The sequence below is a fragment of the Eptatretus burgeri genome, chromosome 3 (genome assembly GCF_056783735.1).
Source record: "Eptatretus burgeri isolate ZD-2024b chromosome 3, Ebu_testis_v1, whole genome shotgun sequence".
Lineage (NCBI taxonomy): Eukaryota > Metazoa > Chordata > Myxini > Myxiniformes > Myxinidae > Eptatretus > Eptatretus burgeri.
The window spans coordinates 126,526,683-126,548,388 of NC_140963.1; the positions used below are offsets into that span (position 1 = coordinate 126,526,683).

At 43.3% G+C, this 21,706-nt stretch overlaps 1 protein-coding gene across 2 annotated transcripts in view; it reads left to right on the forward strand.

Annotated features, from left to right (window-relative positions):
- Positions 1 to 21,706, forward strand: part of LOC147030931 (dmX-like protein 2) — a 504,858-nt gene that overhangs the window by 473,310 nt on the left and 9,842 nt on the right. For both annotated transcript variants that reach the window (XM_085875494.1, XM_085875496.1), the window contains one exon: positions 3,154 to 3,234. In XM_085875494.1, coding sequence (XP_085731620.1) covers positions 3,154 to 3,234 — 81 coding nt within the window. The remainder of the gene's footprint in view (positions 1 to 3,153; positions 3,235 to 21,706) is intronic.

Here is a 21,706-nt window from a genome sequence, read left to right on the forward strand (position 1 = left end):
AGAGGACGAGGATCTTAGGTCATTTGAGCTTGTTTATTTTATGAATTAATGAATTTTATGGAATTTGTTTTTAATTTGGAAGTTGTGGGTTAGGATGTGTAACGATATACAGGCATGCACAGAATATACCCAAATTTGCCGCAAGCGAACAGAATTAAATGCACTTCAAATTAACCTCCAAGTTTCTGTCTCAACGAACAGTGACAAACAAATTAAACAAACGGTTTCAATTCCATGATGAAGTCTTTTGCATGTGATGTATTAGGCTTTGTAGCACTGGTGTGAATTCCTCCAACTTGTAGCACTGTTGTGAATTGAAGTCACCGATTGAGCTGTCAAGTTAGCCGAGAGGTATGCACACTCACCTCTGAGTTTTCTATCCTCGGATTGAATCTCGACCCAGCGAAAACTGTCACCACGGTGTTTCGCAGGCAGGACAAGGCATCAATGCATGGTGCCGTACCTCGGATGGATGTGAAACTGGATGTGCCGTCTGCTCGCATCTGTTGGTGAACGTTAAAGATCCCACGGCGTCCTTTGCGAAGAGGAGGCGAGCTCTCGCTGGCATCGTGAACAAATTCCAAATTCTATCTCGAACGGCGCCGAGGGCACTGCATCGTTGGCCCCAGCGACAATGCAAACCAACAGCCACGTTCTGTACACAAAATGGATGAATGAAAAGTCATTGGTTTCGACTGACATTTCGCTTTTCGAAAGATTGCCATGTGGCTGCACAGTCATTTCTGTCTATCTGAACATAAGAATGGGCACGAGCGCACAGAACGTGTACACAGGACGAGCATACACATGAGGAAAGAAAAAGTCGTTCGAGTTCAACCTTTCTTTTTAAATTGGGTGTCGATAATGTTCATCGAACTCTCGAACTCTCTCTATCGAGTGCAGCCTGTGGCTGCTGATTGCATAATTGGTTGGGACGCGGCTATGCCGCTGATGCAGTGTCCCCCTTACCAGTGCGCTTGTGCTCATTTTGCCGACCTCGGAAGGATGACAGGCTGAGTCAACCCCCTGGTGTATTAATTTAGAGGCCAACGGGGCTTGAACTCAGGAACTTGAACTTGAACACTTTTATGAGCCTGAAATATTGAAGTTGTCTCTTTGCAATGAGATGGAGGTCGAGCCTTATCTTGAATTCGATTGACTGGAATAATAATATGAAAGACTTGTCGTGTATGGATGCACACTCTTTGCATGGCCATTGTTTATCCCTTTATGGTCCACAATTAGCAGTGAAGAGCAAGTTGCACGGGATTCCAAACGGGGTATGGATTGAGGCGGAAAAACTGCAAATGGCATGTTCTGTCGTCGAGCCGGCAAGCTGGGAGCAACAATTCGGATTTATTGTCACATCCGATGTCATTTAAACACTCGAATGGTGGCCAGGTGCTCCATTTGAAACGTTTGTTCGAGACGTATCCCTTTTTGATTTTTCAGGTCAGCAATAAATATTTGTATTGGTGTCAAAGCCAGTGACCAATTACAAATTAATTGGAGGATTGCAACAATCGTGAACGTCGTTTTGCAACAATGCGGAATTGATTTTGAATTCATCTTTCGTACTCGGGGAAGCGCAATCTATTCTGTTTTGTATTCTGCATGAGGAAGTACAATGCTCTGTCTTTTTTATGACGAAGCAATTAGTTCGTACGGAATATGTTGCGACTTAGAAACGGTTGTTTACCGTCCCAATTTAGAGCTCAGGGCTGTCAACCACGGATCGATACGTGACCAGATTTGTGTTTGTGAAACACGGGTGGAAACGGTGTAGTCCTGAGTGATCACTCAAACTTCCATTCGAGATTTATTTTGTCTTTGTGCTGCAACCACAGTCGGAATCAAATGTTCCGGCCTCTGCGATGTCAGTGCGATGTAACAACCTTGTGAAGGTTCGACGTACGTAATGGTACATTGATGGCAGCGGCAGCAGCACTGTAAACAAATTGACCAGGTAGCTTGCATGTTTCATGTGGACAGCCGTCATCAACTATGAAGGGCGACCCATCAACACTGATGGCCGAGGTGTACAAAATGAATGTGTAAGAATATAAAACACGTTCTTTGCAGCAGTATGACCAGGTTGGCATGACCCATTCGATCCCCGTCCACTCCCCAGCCCCATCCGATTTACGACACCCTCTTTCCCTACAAATATCTCCCTTATAAAACTTGTGCTAATATTTCAGGCAAATATCACTGTCGACCTGACCGTCAGAACTTACCTTCTCAAGTTTGTTTGAGTGTACATCGCCCTTTTGATCAGGATTTCTCCTCCCTTTAGTGGTGATTCGTTTGTGTAATTAACTGGTCATAATGGGACTAATAATAAAGCTTGGTTTTATTATTCACAATTCCTGTTCTTCGAGTCATCCTTCACTTCGATGATGCCAGTTCCTCTATGCTTCCAACAAGTGGAAGTTTATCTCAGGTGGGGAAGGTGAGTGTTGACATGTAGATTTATTTTTTTTATTATTGTGGAGGACTTTTGACTTCAATTAGAACAGAAACTCTCACCTTGGAAATGAAGAATAATTGTGAAACGGTTAGATTTTTGTTTAATATATCAATAGCCATGGTTTTGTTTTGTTTTTATTTTTGTAACAAGTTATTTAATCCATTCTCCAAGCTTTTGCAGAGTCATCGTTTCTAAACTTGCCTCTGAAATGTCATGCAGTTGATTTGCATTCACCGTGAAACAAGGTTTTCTTTTTTCTGGTGTATTTAATGTGTTTTTATCTGGGTAAAATTTGCGTTCTGTTTTGGTACTTTATGTCCTTTCCACTTTCTTTGCACGTGAAAATCTGATGGGTGTGCTGTGCCAATTTATCGGCAAATGCACATCCTCGCAGCACAGTGCCGCTGACAGAAATGTGGCCGTCACAGTGGCAGGCTGTGTTTAACAGGTGTAATCGCCGCGAATGATTTGAATTTTGTGCTTGAACGTCGGAGGCGAAGTGTAAAATTGTTATTTTGAAAGCAGAAAGTTGTCACCCTCTATTTTACCCTCGCTGCCCTTTTTCCGTCATCATTTCTCTCTCCCTCGTGGGCGTTTTCTTTTGTTTTGCCCCTCTCCTGACCCTATAACTCTTTTTTTTCCCCCCATTTCCTTCACCCCCATCCGTGATTTCATCCTGATAGAAATTCGGCGTTGGAGATGCAGATGGCTACCTCAGCCTTTGGCAGGTGAATCTTGCCAGCAAACAGCCCAAGCCTTACCTGGTACGTGTCATCAATTCGTCGTTTAACTTGTCGATTTTTTTTTTCAAATATCTTGCCAGTTTAAAGAACACATCGCTAAAACCATGACAGAGAGAATATAAAAACCCGAAAAGCATCATCATTTATTTTTTAGAATCAATATATTACAGTTGTGATATCAAGGTTCCCAGGAGGAAATGGTGTTTGTTTTTATTGTTATTATTTATTATTACTCGCTGAGAAGTGCCCATCTGTGATGGGCAGTGAAAGCAGGAAGTCCATTTAAATACCATAAATATTCTCTTCTCATATGGCCATGCCCTTTGAAAGTTGCATTATTTAATTCGTTGAAAATCAAACGATGTGGTGTGCACATGTATCTTTACAATTTAATTCTTGCTTAAGTTTCCCCCCAATAAATCATGTACTCTTTTTAATAAATGAAAAATGCAATCCCAACAGTTTCAGCTGCATCCACACAGTGCCAATAGAAAGTGTACACCCCCTTTTCAAAATTTCACCTTTTGTTGCCTTATACCCTGGAATTAAATTGCATTAAATCAGACTTTTTCCCACCTTTATTTGCACATCGTAACCCACAACTTCCAAGTGAAAAACAAATTCTACAAATTTCAGAAAATTAATTTAAAATTCAAAACTACAATATCTTGGTTGAATAAGTGTCCACCCCCTCCCCCCCCCCCTTTACAATCGCAACTGTAAACGAGAAGGGCACTCAGTCGAGCACATCCCTCTGCGCTCTGCCCCAGAATGCCTGATCCACAAGAACATATCTGGCGCAATACATTTTTGAGATATCGTGCTATATATCCTTTTTGAGCCCGATCTCTCAATGCTGAAGAATCACTTAAAAAATTCTCGTGATCGGATCCGGATCCGGATCCGGATCTTCACCAAAATCGAATCAATTCATTGTGCTCACACACCCAACTTGTCCACCAAGTTTCATCCAAATCCATCCACAACCTTTTGAGCTATCGTGCTGTATATCGGTTTAACTCTCTCTCTCTCTCAACAGTAAAGAATCACTTTTGAAATTATCAGATCTGGATCTTCACCACAATTCAATCAATTCTTCCTTGTCACACACCCAACATGTCCACCAAGTTTCATCTGAATCCGTCCTCAACTTTTTGAGATATCGTGCGATATATCGTTTTTGGCACTTTCTCTCTCACTGGTGAAGAATCACTTTAAAAATCCAAGAAGTCGGATCCGGATCTTCACCAAAATCGAATCAGTTCGTCCATGTCATACACCCAACTTTTCCACCGAATTTCATCCGGATCCGTCCACGACTTTCTGAAATATCCTGTACACAGTCAAACAAACAGACAGACAAGCCGGTAGGCGGCCATGGGTCGCTGAGCATCCGATGACCTTTGACCCCTGATCTGAGTTAATCTAGTACTAAGTACTAAAGAAATTGCAATCGAATCGGTTAACCTGTGTATGAGCAAGGGGGCTTTGAATGATCATTTTGCCCGAACAATGCACTCATTGACCTTTGACCCCTGACCGAGCCGAGATAGGTCAATATGTCCTGAAGCAAAGTTGTCGTACTCATTGAGTACGATGTTCCTATGAACTTTCATTCGTATCGGTTAATCCGTGTAGGAGCAAGGGTGCCTTGAATGGTAATTTCGCCCAAAAAATGCACTTATTGACCTTTGACCCCTGACCTACTCGAGATAGGTCATTATGCAAATGAGCAAAGTTGTAGTACTGATTACGGTTTATAAGCTTGTAAAGATTCATTCGTTTTGGTTCAACCGTCTTGGAGCAAGTGTACTTTGAATTTTCAGCGGGAATGCTCAATGGCCCTTGAACACCCAATTTAAGAGGGTTACCATTTGGAAACTATAAGATATAGAAAAAATGGATGTCATATAGCGGATAGGGAATCACCTTAAGATTATGCATACCAAATCTCATCGAGTTTCATCGACTTGTAACTACTCGGTATCAATTTGAATGAAAATTACCGAAAATGCGGTTTGATATCGGAAATCCCCAAAGTTCGAGGGGGTGCTGTGGGTGAACAAACATATAAATCGAAAATCCGGCTCGATTGTTTGTGCACAATGTATTCCAGATGATTGGTGTGAATTTTCATGACCATCCGACCATAACCCTAGGAGGAGTAGCATTTGGCGCGAAGGCACCTCCAGCTCTCGCGTATTTTGATTTTTGCACTAATTGACCTTTGACCCCTGACCTCAGCGAAATCGGTCAATATGTCCTGAGGCAACGTTGTAGTACTCATTGAGTACCATGAACCTGCAAAGTTTCATTTGTATCGATGCACTCACCTGGTCGCTAGGGGGCCTTCAATTTTCTCCAATTTTCGCACATGCTCTAATTGTAGGGGGCGCTGCTGGTAAACTATTCCATATATCACAAAAACCGAAATATATTTGATAGAGCATCACCTGTAGATCATTCGTGCCAAATTTCATAACCCTACGTGGGATAATGGCTTTCGGAATTGATTTCGCGTGAACGGTACCGATTTTGACGATTTTTCGGCTGTTGCTGGGGAAGCAAAGCGTCCCTAGCAACCATCACAATTTCCAAAGCACTAGGTCATAAGATGTACCTACCACCCGAGTTTGGTCAAAATCCGCCCACGTTTACTACCAATTATGCTGATGACAAGCGAACAAACATCCAAACAAACAAACAGACAGAATTACTGACAATAAGGGTCACCTATTTTGGTGACCTAAAAAGGGTGAAAACAACCACCCTCCCCTTCGGTGGCAGAGGTAATTTGTTCAGGTGTGACGAATCATCTTCAAAAACACACCAAGTTAATTGACCTAAACCTGTGTTAAATTGTAACGACTGATTATTTTAGAATAAAATCAGCTGTTTCTGGAGGTTTCCTCTGCTGGAGAGTGCATTTCACAGCAAAGACTCAACCATGAGAATCAAGGACCTTTCAAAAGACCCCTGGGAACTAAAGTTGTGGAAAGACACAGATCAGGGGATGGGTATTAAATATTTCAAAGACCTTGACTATCCCTTGGAGCACAATCAAGACAATCATGAAGAAATGGAAGGTGTATGGTATCACCAAGACTGCCTCGATCAAGCCGTCCCTCCAAACTGGATGACCAAGCAAAGAGGAGACTGCTCAGAGAGGCCACCAAGAGGCTAATGGCAACTTTGAAAGAGCTACATGCATTTATCGCAAAGACTGGTCACTGTGTGCATGTGACAACAATATCCCAAGCACTCCACAGTCTGGCCTGTTCAGTAGGGAGGCAAGAAGGAAGCCATCACTCGAAACAGTCCACCTTGAGTCCCATTTGAGGCATGCAAAAAACCACTCCGGAGATTCTAAAGACGTCTGGCAAAAAACCACTCCGGAGATTCTAAAGACGTCTGGCAAAAAAAATTGTGATCTGACAAAACCAAGATGGAACTTTTTGGCCTAAATGCAAAACGTTAGGTTTGGCAGAAAACCCAACACAGCACATCACCCAAAGAACACCATCCCGACTGTGTAGCATGGTGGTGGCAGCATCATGTAATGGGGATGTTTCTTATCAGCAGGGACTGGGACACTTGTCAGGACAGAAGGGAAAATGATTGGAGTAAAATACAGAAAAATCCGAGAGGAAAACCTGCTGCCCTCTGCAATAAAGCTTAAATTGGGACAGAAGTTCACGTTTCAGCATGACGATGACCCGAAGCACACAGCCAAAGCTACACTGGAGTGGCTAAGGAACAAAAAGATAAGTGTCCTTGAGTGGCCCAGTCAGAACCCTGACCGAAATCCAATCGAAAATCTGTGGCATAACTTGAAGATTGCTGTCCATCAATGCTCCCCACGCAACTTGACTGAGCTTTAATAGTTTTGTTCAGAAGAATGGGAAAATATTACCCAATCAAGGTGTACAGGGTTGGTGGAGATGGATCCCAACAGACTCACAGTTGTAATTGCTGTCAAAGGTGCTTCCACCAAGTAATAACTCAGGAGGGTGGATACTAATTCAACAAAGATATTCTAGTTTTGCATTTTCAATTAATTTTCTGAAATTTGTGGAATTTCTTTTTCACTTGGAAGTTTTGGATTACGTTGTGAAAATAGAGGTGGAAAAAGTCTCATTTAATGCAATTTAATTCCAGGCTGGATCGCAACAAAAGGTGAAAATTTGAAAGGAGGTGTACACTTTCTATCAGCACCACACACACACACACACACACACACACACACACACACACACACACACACACACACACACACACACACACACACACACACACACACACACACACACACACACACACACACACCACAGCTCTATTGTATATCCATTATAGTGTGATTTTTCATCATTGGGAAAAAGAACCAAAGATGATACATAGCCTGATATCTCAAAATGTGAGGGATGGATGATGACAAAACTTGGTGGATGAGTTCGGTCGCTGACAAGAACAAGCCGGTTAGATTTTGGTTAATATAAGTTCTGGATGCAGATCTGGCCTATCATTGGGACAAATATAACATGAACAGTTCAGCCTGGCGGAGGTATGCGCTCTACCGAGTGCAGTTTTCGTTTCCAACGTTTTCTGATCCATGACAGACCAGTAGTCGCATGCTGATTGAATTTATTCTGCTCGTTTTACCACCCCCTGTACATTTCATCATTATTCAGAAGAAAAAAAAAACATTAATCAGGGCTTGGCACCTAATTTTAGCATCGGGCACACAAATTTTATAAGTGGTTGTGTTTTGAATGCCCAGTCGGGCACCCTCAAAATCGCATAATGAACATCAATTTTGACCCCAAATTTACGATCGCCATGATCGGAGAGACAACCTTTTTGAAATCCACTTCATTCGATGAAATATTGCCGAAATTATCAGAACTAATTTAGAGGTGTTTTGGGCCTTTTCATCAGAGGTGTATGCATAAATATCGATTTATTGTTTTTTTTTTTTTAATCAAACTTGAATGTTGTAGAAAATAAGTTTCGCAGTTTTAGTTTAATTGTTTTCAGCATGTTCTTTTTCAAGCACCCAAAATTTGACTTCGGGCACCCCCGAAAAATCAAAAATTAAATTATTTCGTTTCCTACCGACGTGACCATCCACTTGTGTTTAAGTGAAGTTTAATTTGTGCATGAATTATAAATGCCACCCGAGGGTGATGTGCGCTCTGCTGCCCGCTGGGCAATGTTTATGTTTTTTGGTGGGATAGTTTCCTGCCTTGTTTTTGTCGAATGCTCTTCATCCTTCAAATACCGCTGTTATTGACGTTAACTAAAGGTTCCCACGGTCCAATTAAGTGGTAAGGCTTGTCCTGGATCAAAATTCATTTTCGCTTTTGTTCTTCCCATCTTTCCTCGTCAAAGCCTTGTCAATGGTAGAAAGTTAGTGAGGAAATGAGACACTAATTTCCCCCACCCCTCACTATTACAGTCATGGTGTCATTGTGCCTGGTGTAGTTGATTTTGTGTTTTATAGTGAGCTCAAGGATGTTGACACAAGACTCGGGGATGTCGTACCATTGGAGGATGGGGCGTCTGACTCGGGTCTTAGTGGATGGACATTGTGATTATCAAGCATTGTGGAGCAAATACAACTTGTAATTTGTTTGCCCAAACTTCTATATTGTCAGGGGGTTGTTTCAGAAGCACATGTACTGCTTTGTGAGCACTAAAGCCATTCGTAAACAACCCCACTCCTGACCTTTTTCGTGGGAAAGTCATTGATGATGAAATGAAGATTGTTATGCCAACGCCGCTACTCTGAAGGATGCTGCATTTAAATTCTGAGATTGTGATGTCAATGTCGTTACTCTTGGAAACCTTTTCTCATCGATGGTATTTATTTATTTTATTAAGCATTGATCTCAGGCTCATGGTGAAGCTTGGACAGAAATTGTATTCAGGACCAAGGACATTCGGAGACATTAATGGAATTTCACATTCATTACAGGGACATAAGTGGACACTGGACAAATACTTATTGTCCATGAGATGAATCTTGGTTCCCAACACCATGAGCCATGGGATCATATGGAAGAAATAAATGGGTCCAACCCTTTGCATGTATACTTGTTCATCTTTTTTAATCCTCACGATTTTGATTTTAAACGTGTTAAGCCAGATTTAATCAGCTCTTCCCTTTTCAAAAAGTTCTCAATGGAAGATGCAAAACGAAGCTTATGAAACTCCATTGTTGGTTTATGGAAGTGCTCAAGGTAGAAAGGCCAAATTCACAAGTGGTGTCAAGTACATCGAGATGTGTTCTTTCAACGATGATCGATGATCGATGATGATCCAGTCAAGAGCTTGCCAATTCTTTCATCTTCAGACAGGTGTGGAATGGTAAATCTTTCAGAGTAAGATGCATTTACTGGAAGTACATAAACATGACGGCCTCAAAAAGATTTTCCTCCAACCATGAAGGGATCCTCCCATACTCGCTAAACTCAACACAGTTGGTTATCAACACAACAGACCACAAACTGGTCCAACACGTGGAACATGTCTTTCAATCCAGACAAATCTCACACTCTCACTATGTCTCTTCGAAAGGACCGTTTACAAAACCCCCCCATCCACTTTCTCAACAATCCTCTGGAAGAAGTCTTTTCTTTCAAGCTTCTAGGTCTCACTATCTGCCATGACCTTTCCTGGGAAAGTCACATTTCCAACCTCGCCTCAAAAGCCAGTCGCCGACTGGGAATCCTCCGTCGTGCTAAGTCCTTCCTCGGCCCTCTTGAGCTCCTGACCACTTACAAAGCTTTTGTCCGTAGCCTGATGGAGTACTGCTCTCCCCTCTGGGCTGGTGCTCCTGCCTCCCACCTTTCTCGGCTTCACGCTGTCGAAACCAGGGCATTTAAGATCATCGGCATCTCCCGCAATGAAGCTGAGTCTTTGGGCCTCTCACTCAATCACCGCAGGTTGGTCGGTGGTCTTTCTGATTTCTACCGACTCCTCTCCAGCCTTGCCCCCCCTGCTCTCTCTGCGATTTGTCCCCACCACATTTCCACAGGGCGCTCAAGGTCCGCCAACAACCCCCTTCTGGTAAAACTACCAAAATCATGAATCACTGCTCATCTTCACTCTTTCATTCCTCTTTTTTCCCGCCTTTGGAATAAACTTCCTCACTCTATTCTTTCCCATTCTTCCCTCCAGGCTTTCAAAACAGCTGTTCACCACCACCTCTTATCTTCCCCCATCCAAATCCTTGATCTTTTCTACCCCCGATAATCCACCCAAGCCCACTTCCTTCATTTCTCCTGCTTTCCTTCCTGAAAGTCCCTGAAATGTCCATCTTCTCTTCGCCATGTTCCCCGTCCCATCCCCATCCCTCTCCCTTCCACAGTTCACCTAATGTGTCTGTTCCCCACTGTTTTGTCCCTTCCACTCCCACCCCTCTTGTCTCATGCCTCCTTGCTGTAAAATAAAAATAAAAAAATCATTTTGTTCTTTGCTTCCATTCATTGTCCATCCCTCATTCGTCCCCGTGGTGAGTTTGTTTCCCGATGTTGATGGAACAGAAGTCATGGTTTTGTCTCGGAAACTTTTTGAAAAGAGTTTCTTGATGCGTTTCTTCGATGGCAAAGAGACGAATGATCATATGGTTCATGTGCAGCACTTGCAGTGAAGTGCGGAAGAGGGATCGGTCCAACTTTGGGGATACACTTCGGCCATTGTTGTTGGACATGTGCCCAAAATAGATGCCATTCTAATTGCTGACATGAATAGCCGTGTAACGATTCATCAAATCAGTTCTTAAATAGCATGCATTCCTCAGATTTGCCAGATATCTGCAAATTATTGGATTTCTGCTGCTTCTTTTGTTTTGCCTCCATATAGTCCAAGAGCATTGGGGTTTAACCTGGACATTTTTGGTAACAAGCTGATTTTTTCAGGAAAGGTCCAGGAATGTGTGTGAAATAACATACTAAAAGTCCTCATGAATCCTCCTTGAGCGTTTTCCGCAATCCAAAATGGCGTCCAAAATGGCCGCCATTTCCTGTTTTTCTCATAACTTTGCAAGTAGGTTTACCTATAACACATTTTAAATGTCTACACATATGTTTTGAAGTATAAGGAACTCAATACAATACATATCGGAAGATTTTGAAACACACAAAAACGAATAAAACCGCTTAAGCTCTTTCAGAAATCCAAAATGGCGTCTGAAATTGCTGCCGTTTCTGGTTTTACACCAAGGTACTTCAACACGCACTTTAAATGTCTTAATATATGTTTTGTGACTCAATGAAATGAATCATATACTTATTGGGAATTTTTCAAAAACACGCATTTACCAATAAAAACACTTGAGCTCATCCTGAAATTCAAAATGGCGCCCGAAATGCCCCTTTTCCTGTTGTTGTTTTCTCATAACTCTGCAACTAAGTAACCCAATAAAGCACACTAAAATGTCTTTATATATGTTATGGGAGTCAAGGAATCTAGATAAATTCTTATTCGCAGATTTGAAACACGCATATCTATACCAATAAAACTACTTGAACTAGTCCCAAAATCCAAAATGGCGCCAAAGATGGTTGCAATTTCCTGTTTTTCTCATGACCCTGTGACTAAGTTACCTCAATATGCACTTTAAATCTCTAAATATATTATGTCTTGAGAAATAAGGAACTCATTCAGATACTTTGAAGTACAAAGGAAACAATAAAACCGCTGAAGTTCTTTCTGAAATTCAAATGGTGCTCAAAATGTCCGCCACTTATCAACACACTGCTGTTTTAGCCTGTTTCAAGAGGCAAAGACATTCAAAACAAGATCATGCTAGAGATTCAAACCTCAAAAGTTTCAGATGAATCTTTACCTTACGCATGCACACACCTAGTTGCATCAGTCATTGTCTTCATCGTCGGATGCTGTATCTTCAATGTTGATGTCCTCTGAAGTTGGGGTAATATCATCGTCGGCATCTATAAGAGTTGGTGCTGTATTGTTGCAATTGAGACCACTGCATTTACTGCACATTGAGGTACAAAAGAGCCCAAGTTTCTTGCAGCTACATGTCATGCTTCTGCAACCATCTGGTTTACACCCACATGCCACCATGTTCAGCAAAGTGTCGGGTGCAACAGCAATGCCTGTTTCTACCGGGGTAAGAGTCCCGTCCTGAAATCGCCAGCCCCATTCTGTTGGAGATAAGGAGTTACCCATCCATTCCTGGACGGTAAGATAGGCGCGATATGAATGTTGCTTTGCTGCAGCACTAGTTGGAGGTAGACTTTCTAGCTGAAAGGATGAACTCAGGGAACTGCGACCGATTGCCCGTTTGTATGCGATGTGACGGTCGTCATCAAGAGATTCAAAACTGCTGGCTCCATAAAGCTTAAGAATGAAGCCTTCCCCAGCTTTTTCCACCTCGTCATGGGTGCTTCCACTGTTTGTGAAGGTATCCAGCAAGTCGTAGTCCCGCTTCCTGTGCACCATGTTCAAAGCTTTACGCTTGCCCTGACGATAGATCGCAGAGACCGTGTCACATCCCGTCACAGCATGAAGAAACATCAAGTGATTTCTTGTGTCCCCTATGGCATGCTGAATCTCATGAATGTTGAAGACCGTGACAGGATTACTGCGGCATAGCATGTACACATCTGTGGAAGAGGTTGCCCGAGCAACTAGCATTACCAGTAAGTCTGTGTCCGTACCAACGACAGCAACTGGCACATGTTCTGACTCTGCCAATGCTAGTGCTGTGGAGACAATCACGGTGTCAGCGTCTGCTTCTGCCTGGACTTTTGGAAGAACTCAAGAGGTCTTATTGGTACTTGCGTGCTTCAGCATCTCTTAAGATGTATTCTAATGAGTTCCTCATACTTCAAAACATATATGTAGACATTTAAAGTGTATTTTGGGGAAACCTGCTTGCAAAGTTATGAGAAAAACAGAAGAGGCGGCCATTTTGGACGCCATCTTGGATTGCGGAAAACGCTCAAGGAGGATTTATGAGGACTTTTAGTATGTTATTCCAGACATATTCCTGGACCTATCCTGAAAAAAATCAGCTTGTTACCAAAAATGTCCAGGTTAGGGCCTATTTTGACCTAATGCTCTTGGACTAATATTGATTGATATTTTCATGGAAGAAGTTTAAGGTATTTTACTTAAATTTTATCCTGCTGCCTGTTTGATTAACTGTGAAAACTTTTGGTGCTTTCATTTGAACAGTCAATATAAACTTTTCTTTATTTATTTACTTGCAAAGGTACCCGTCGCTGCCGGGCAATGCCGGGTCCCTCCTCCCACCCCACACCCCTCCATATTCCCACCCTTTCCTGTGAGAGGTGGTGGCTTGTTTGTGTATAAGTTATGCATTGTGCGAAAATGACTTTCAAACCCTAAGTTCGGTGTGGCGTGGTTAATAAAAAAAAAATCAAAAAGTGATCCCATAAAGTTTTGTCATGATGAACCTCTTGGGAGCTCAGAGGAGTACCGTCACAAAGAAACAAAGAAACGTCATCTCATTCGCTTTCATACAGAAGAGAACATCACTCCAAGCTTCTCGTGACATGAAACAACATCCGAAGTGAAAGCAGATCGTACAGAAGGGGGAAACTATGTGATCTTTTGTTGAAAATAAAATAAAATTACACCGAGTCACAGCACAAAACCACGGGGTCCGCACTTTCAATTTTGATCCATCCATCAGTTATTTCAAAGAATAGGATGTATTTTTTGTTGTGTTTCGCAGGGTGACAGTGCGTGCAGAGTGAACTGCGTACCATAGTGCACGTGACTGAAAGAACACACACACACACACACACACAGTCTCTGTCTTTCTCTTTTTCTGTCTGTCTGTGTCTCTCTCTCTCTCTCTCTCTCTCTCTCTCTCTCTCTCTCTCTCTCTCTCTCTCTCTCTCTCTCTCTCTCTCTCTCTCTCTCTCTCTCTCTCTCTCTCTTTCTCTCTTTCTCTCTTTCTCTCTTTCTCTCTTTCTCTCTTTCTCTCTTTCTCTCTTTCTCTCTTTCTCTCTTTCTCTCTTTCTCTCTTTCTCTCTTTCTCTCTTTCTCTCTTTCTCTCTTTCTCTCTTTCTCTCTTTCTCTCTTTCTCTCTTTCTCTCTTTCTCTCTTTCTCTCTTTCTCTCTTTCTCTCTTTCTCTCTTTCTCTCTTTCTCTCTTTCTCTCTTTCTCTCTTTCTCTCTTTCTCTCTTTCTCTCTTTCTCTCTTTCTCTCTTTCTCTCTTTCTCTCTTTCTCTCTTTCTTTCTTTCTTTCTTTCTCTCTTTGTCTCTTTCTCTCTTTGTCTCTTTGTCTCTTTGTCTCTTTGTCTCTTTGTCTCTTTGTCTCTTTGTCTCTTTGTCTCTTTGTCTCTTTGTCTCTTTGTCTCTTTGTCTCTTTGTCTCTTTGTCTCTTTGTCTCTTTGTCTCTTTGTCTCTTTGTCTCTTTGTCTCTTTGTCTCTTTGTCTCTTTGTCTCTTTGTCTCTTTGTCTCTTTGTCTCTTTGTCTCTTTGTCTCTCTGTCGCTCTCTTTGTCGCTCTCTTTGTCGCTCTCTTTGTCGCTCTCTCTGTCGCTCTCTCTGTCGCTCTCTCTGTCTCTCTCTGTCTGTCTGTCTGTCTGTCTGTCTGTCTGTCTCTCTCTCTCTGTCTCTCTCTCTGTCTCTCTCTCTGTCTCTCTCTCTGTCTCTGTCTCTGTCTCTGTGTCTCTCTCTCTCTCTCTCTCTCTCTCTCTCTCTCTCTCTCTCTCTCTCTCCTCTCTCTCTCTCTCTCTCTCTCTCTCTCTCTCTCTCACTCTCTGTCTCTCTCTCTGTCTCTCTGTCTCTCTGTCTCTCTGTCTGTCTCTCTGTCTCTCTCTCTGTGTGTTTCTCTCTCTCTCTCTCTCTCTCTCTCTCTCTCTCTCTCTCTCTCTCTCTCTGTCTCTGTCTCTGTCTCTGTCTCTGTCTCTGTCTCTGTCTCTGTCTCTGTCTCTGTCTCTGTCTCTGTCTCTGTCTCTGTCTCTGTCTCTGTCTCTGTCTCTGTCTCTGTCTCTGTCTCTCTGTCTCTGTCTCTGTCTCTCTCTCTCTCTCTCTCTCTCTCTCTCTCTCTCTCTCTCTCTCTCTCTCTCTCTCTCTCTCTCTCTCTCTCTCTCTCTCTCTCTCTCTCTCTCTCTCTGTCTCTGTCTCTGTCTCTGTCTCTGTCTCTGTCTCTGTCTCTGTCTCTGTCTCTGTCTCTGTCTCTGTCTCTGTCTCTGTCTCTGTCTCTGTCTCTGTCTCTCTCTCTCTCTCTCTCTCTCTCTCTCTCTCTCTCTCTCTCTCTCTCTCTCTCTGTCTCTCTGTCTCTCTGTCTCTCTCTCTCTCTCTCTCTCTCTCTCTCTCTCTCTCTCTCTCTCTCTCTCTCTCTCTCTCTCTCTCTCTCTGTCTCTGTCTCTGTCTCTCTCTCTCTCTCTCCCTCTCTCTCTCTCTCTCTCTCTCTCTCTCTCTCTCTCTCTCTCTCTCTCTCTCTCTCTCTCTCTCTCTGTCTCTGTCTCTGTCTCTGTCTCTGTCTCTGTCTCTGTCTCTGTCTCTGTCTCTGTCTCTGTCTCTGTCTCTGTCTCTGTCTCTGTCTCTGTCTCTGTCTCTGTCTCTCTCTCTGTCTCTGTCTCTCTCTCTCTCTCTCTCTCTCTCTCTCTCTCTCTCTCTCTCTCTCTCTCTCTCTCTCTCTCTCTCTCTCTCTCTCTCTCTCTCTCTCTCTCTCTCTCTCTCTCTCTCTCTCTGTCTCTGTCTCTGTCTCTCTCTCTGTCTCTGTCTCTGTCTCTGTCTCTGTCTCTGTCTCTGTCTCTGTCTCTGTCTCTGTCTCTGTCTCTGTCTCTGTCTCTGTCTCTCTCTCTCTCTCTCTCTCTCTCTCTCTCTCTCTCTCTCTCTCTCTCTCTCTCTCTCTCTCTCTCTCTCTCTCTCTCTCTCTCTCTCTCTCTCTCTCTCTCTCTCTCTCTCTCTCTCTCTCTCCTTTTTATTACTATTTTTTGCTCATTAATTAACATTGCAAGTTAGTGTGGGGTGGCGCACGTGACTGAACTGTGGCCATAATACCTCGTCATTAACTTCACCTTCCCACGGCACTGCCACGTTATAAAAAGACGTGTGAACATCGTGGGGCCACACCGCAGGTCTCTCAAAATACCACCCGTTGCTTGCAAATTCCACCCGTCACGCCACTGAATATGGAAAAGGAGGGATCTTCTTGCTCTTTTTATTCGCCCGATATATATATATATATATATATATATATATATATATATATATATATATATATATATATATATATATATATTTTTTTTTTTTTGTTTGTTTTTGAGGCATATTATGTGATACCGGTCGTCCGTCCGTCCGTTCCTGTCCGCACTCTAACTCCCAAAGTTTTCAACTTTCACGGTCCATATTTGGTACATAGGTACTGACTATGGAGACGGTGTGTCGCGACATACGTTCGTCATCTAAAGTGGTTGCCATGGCAACCAGGATGCTGTTTTCCATGTAGCAACACAATTCTGTATATACCTTCTTGTCCGGGTGTATATTGTGCTCACTTGAGCTCTTGTTAAGTTTTCTTTGGCATTTTCAGAGCCGCAAAGCTTGAAATAGGCCACACGCCCAGACATAACTGCAGTGAACGAAGGAGTCTTCTTTTAAAAATCTCAGAACCGCCTTGCAAAGTTGGGAATGCTTCTGGTTCAAATGACCGAAAATGTTCGGCAGGTCCAAAGTCCGTCAAAAAGGGTCCGACATATAGAGGGAATTTTCGTAAAAAGCAGATGGTTCAAATCAAGCAGCGTTGAGCGCTCACCAAGCAGCTTAACCACCAGGGGCGTATCTACAGAAAATAGCGCCTATGGCAAGCACTGAAATTGCACTCCTGTCCAAACATCTGACACCCATCTGTTGGATAACTTTACCATTTTATCAGCTCAAAAATACAACCCAAGCTCGTTAATCTTTTCATGAACAAATTATGGCACGTCATGAAAATTACAACTGCGCCTTCCTTGCTTTCACTGATGCAAATTGGTCGATGATGTGTTCAAAGTCAGTTTCTTTTCAGTTTCTTCTCTTTCTACACTCAGCAGAGCAAGATCACAGCGTCCGCCTTGACCCATGGAGGCTCTCAAATATGAAAGTATTCGTTTTCACTTGCTGAATGATCTCTCACAGCTGGCGATGGAAACTGTGATGGTTCGCATTATCTGAATAGCAATGCGAAGATCGGGGAAAACGCTCTCATCTCCAGACTGAACAATACATTTGAGAAGCTCTTCAGGTCTTGATGTTTTCATGTTGGCCCGACTTGATAGCAACATTCTGCAATCCAAAATTTCTTCATATAGCTGCTGTCCATCAACATCAGAGCTTGTACAATTCTCCCAAATTTTCACACTTCTTCTTTAGGTTGTTACTGTCAGCGCCGTAACAGTCCCTCAACATCGAGAAGGAACCCAAACTTGGTGTCAGTGTCGTGCAAACGAGCAAACCTTTCGTCCATTTCTCTGTGAAGATGGTCGAGTGTTCCCTTCATGACTCTTTCCATTTCCTCATTGGCTGTTAACCCAGCGTCTCTCAAGTTCTCATCAGCCATTGATTTATTTCATATCTGACGTTTTTCAACTTCAATATTTCATTCTTGACAGAGACCAAGTCCTGCTCAGTGGTGCCCCCCCTCCCCCACCCCCCTTCAAGTGGTGTCGACGGCATGTGCCATGCCTGCCATACCTTAGGTACGCCACTGTTAACTACTCAAGCAAGCACTCTAACAAAACGGTTGAAGAATACTTTGTTTTACCTTATGACCTCAACATTGTCTTGCATGTCAATTTTATTTTATTTTCAAAAACGATGTCTGTTGTGATTTTTTTTTTTTTTTAAGAAGTCAATGACACTGCTTGCGACTATTGCTGTGGCTTACAAACATCAGTTGATAAGGAACGGCTGGCTTGGCAAACGATTAACAGTGTGGACATCGATTCCTTGGTAAGATGATCAGCAATGTATACCATGATTCGTAGGTATGAAGCTTTCGGGTGCAGAAACCGTAATGCCCTTCTTCCAAGGCAAGGCATTTTTTGAGGGCTGAATCAAAATGGCAGCTCAGACCCCTGTGAGGTAAAGTTGGGCTGACCAAGGATAAGCCTTTCATGAAGGTAAATCGTTGATTATCTTAACAGCTAAGATCACAGAGTCAAGACCCCTGCAACATGAAGTTAGGCTTAAGAGAGTGGTTAAATTTACCCAAACACCCAGTTTTCATTCTTTCACTCCTTTGGAGTTTCCTTCGTATGCATGCAAAATTTGGGGCCGCCATGTTTCATGGTTTTTTTACTTTAGCAGGAGACACACTAACTGACTGACAAACTGACTGGCGAACTGAATGACACACTAACACACTGACTTTTATTATTATAGATAGCTCTGTTTTTTCTTTGTTGTCTTATTTTTTTTTTTTGTCCAAAATTATTTTTTCATTATGATCATTATGCAACACCTTCACTTTTATTTTTTCCTGGAATGTATCGTACAGCTCATCAAGTATTTTGGTTGTCACGACGATGTGAGTGACATCACAGGAAAGACGAAAACAGCACTCGGTAGAGCTGAAAGACATACCTCTGCCAGGCATCACAGGAAAGAAGTGCAGTGCCTTCAGAAAGTATTCCCACCCCTTGACTTTTGTCACATTTTGTTGTGTTACAGCCTGAATTTAAAATTGCTTTAAATAACTAATTTTATCACTGACCAACACAAAATACCCCAGAATGACAAAGTGAAAACAAGTTAATGAGATATTGAAACAAATTAATGAAAAACGAAAAACTGAAATATCTTGAGTCAATCAGCATTCAACCCCCTTGCTGCGACACTCCAAATTGAGCTCAGGTGTATCTAATTTCCTTTGATCATCCTTGAGATGTCTCTACAACTTCAATCAAGTCCAACTGTGGCCAATTCAATTGATGGGACATGACTTAGAAACACACCTTCCTTTCCAAGGTTCCACAGTTGACAGTGCATGTCAGAGCAGAAACTCCACCACGAAGTCCAAGGAACTGTCCGTAGAACTTCGAGATATAATTATGAAGAGGCATAGATCTGGGGAAGGGGATGAAACGATTCCTAGAGTGTGGAAAGTTCCCAAGAGCACAGTGAGCTCCATCATTAGGAAATGAAAATAATGTGGAACTACCCAGACTCTTCCGAGAGCTGGCCATCCGACCAAGCTGAGCAACTGAACAAGAAGGACCTTGGTCAGGGAGGTGGCCAAGAACCCAACGTCAACTCTAACAGAACTACAGATTTCCTTGGCTGAGATGGGAAAACCTACCAGAAGGACAACAATCTCTGCAGCACTTCTTTTTTTTTTGTATACCTTGTCGAGGCTCGTATGAGAGCTAACTCACAATGCACAGCGAGGGGGGCCTGAGACAAGAGGGGCAGGAGTGGGAAGGACAAAACAGTGGGGAACAGAGAAATTGAGAGATCTCTGGAAGGGAGAGGGATGGAGCGGAGAACGTGGGGTATACAAGATGGATATTACAGGGACTTTCAGGAAGGAAAGCAGGGAATTTGATTGAAGGAGGTTTTTGATTGAAGAAGGTTGAAAGAATTGATTTGGGGTGGATTAACGGGAGTAGAAAAGATAGAGGATTTCGATGGGGGACGATAAGAGGTGGGGGTGAACAGCTGTTTTGAAAGCCTCGAGGGAAGAATGGGATTGAACAGAGTGAGGGAGTTCATTCCAAAGGTGGGAAAGAGGAATGAAAGAGTGAAGGTGAGCAGTGTTTCGTGATTTTGGTAGTTTTACCAGAAGGGGGTTGTTGGCGGATTTTGAGTGTCCTGCGGAAATGTGTTGGGGACAAATCACAGACAGGCAGGGGGGGGTGGGTGAGACCGGAGAGGAGACGGAAGAAAACAGAAAGACCACCGACCTGTCTGCTGTGAGAGAGTAAGAGGCCCAAAGACTCAGCCTCATAGCAGGAGACTCCAATGATCCGAAATGCCTTGGTTTCCACAGCGTGAAGCCGAGAAAGGTGAGAGGCAGGAGCACCAGCCCAGAGGGGAGAGCAGTACTCCATCAGGGTGCGGACGAAAACTTTGTATGTGGTCAGGAGCTCAGGTGGGCCGAGGAAGGACTTTGTACGATGGAGGATTCCCAGTCGGCGACTGGCTTTGGAGGTGAGGTTGGAAATGTGACTTTCCCAGGAAAGATCATGGCAGATAGTGAGACCCAGAAGCTTGAAAGAAAGGACTTCTTCCAGAGGATTGTTGAGAAAGTAGATGAGGGAGGGTTCCAAATGGTCCTTTCGGAGAGACAAAGTGAGAGTGTGAGATTTGTCCGGATTGAAAGACATGTTCCACGTGTTGGACCAGTTTGTGATTTTCACCAGATCTGCAGTGAGCGAAGAAGCTGCTGCTTGCCGATCTGAGGGATGGCAGATGGTACGGCAGAGGGTGGAGTTATCAGCAAAGAGATAGAGGATTTTCCAGAGAGTCGAAGAGATCATTGATGAAAACCAGAAAAAGGACAGGGCCCAGAACGCTACCTTGAGGAACTCCAGCCTGGACAGGAAGAGGGGATGAAAGAACTCCATTTAGGGCCACACGTTGACTGCGACAGGAGAGGAAGGCTGCGAGCCATGAGTGGAGATGGCCTTGAATGCCATAGTAAGAGAGTTTGGTGAGCAGGGCAGGGTGCCAGACCGTGTTAAAAGCACGTGATATGTCTCGGGATATGGCTCTGATTTCATGTACAGTATTGAGGTCCTCCGTCCATTGTTGGGAGAGCAGAAGCAGCATATCCAGGGTAGAATGACCTGGTCTGAAAACAAATTGATGATTGGAAATCAAGCCATTGGAGAAGAGGAAGGATTTAATGTCTGAAGTGATGATGGATTCCATAACCTTGCTGATGATTGGGAGAAGGCTGATTGTTCTGTGGTTGCAGGGATCTGTTTTTGCACCTTTTTTATGCAGGGCGGTAATGTTTGCTGATTTCCAAGCAGATGGCAGATGGCCTTGAGTAAATGAGAGGGTGAATAGAACAGAGAGAGGGTGAGCAAGAGCAGAGGAAAAGGTTTTTAGGACACATGGGCTGATGCCGTCTGGACCGAGGTTTGGACCTCTGACCGACGTCTGGACCGTCTGAGTCGAGGTTTGAAAGCAAGCTCTCCACTTTGTCAGACGAAAAGGACACAGAGTCCAGGGACAGTTGGCTGCGACTGGGTAAGGTGGGTAGAGAAAGCGATGGGTTTCAGACACAATATTTAGATGCAAACACTGAGTTTAGGCATTCAGCCTTTTCACGTGCGGTATCATCAGTGCGGTCATTTGAGGTAAGGGAGGGATGGAGGGGGAACATACACCAGAAACAGATTTGATTAGATGCCACCAGGATTTGGAAGAGGGAGAGAGGTTTGAGAGCTCAGACTTGAGCTTAGAAAGATGTTGTTTTCTGGTTCTCCTGAGGGTAGACATACATTTGTTCCAAGCTTTATGGAAGGAACTGAGATTACCCTCAGTTGGGA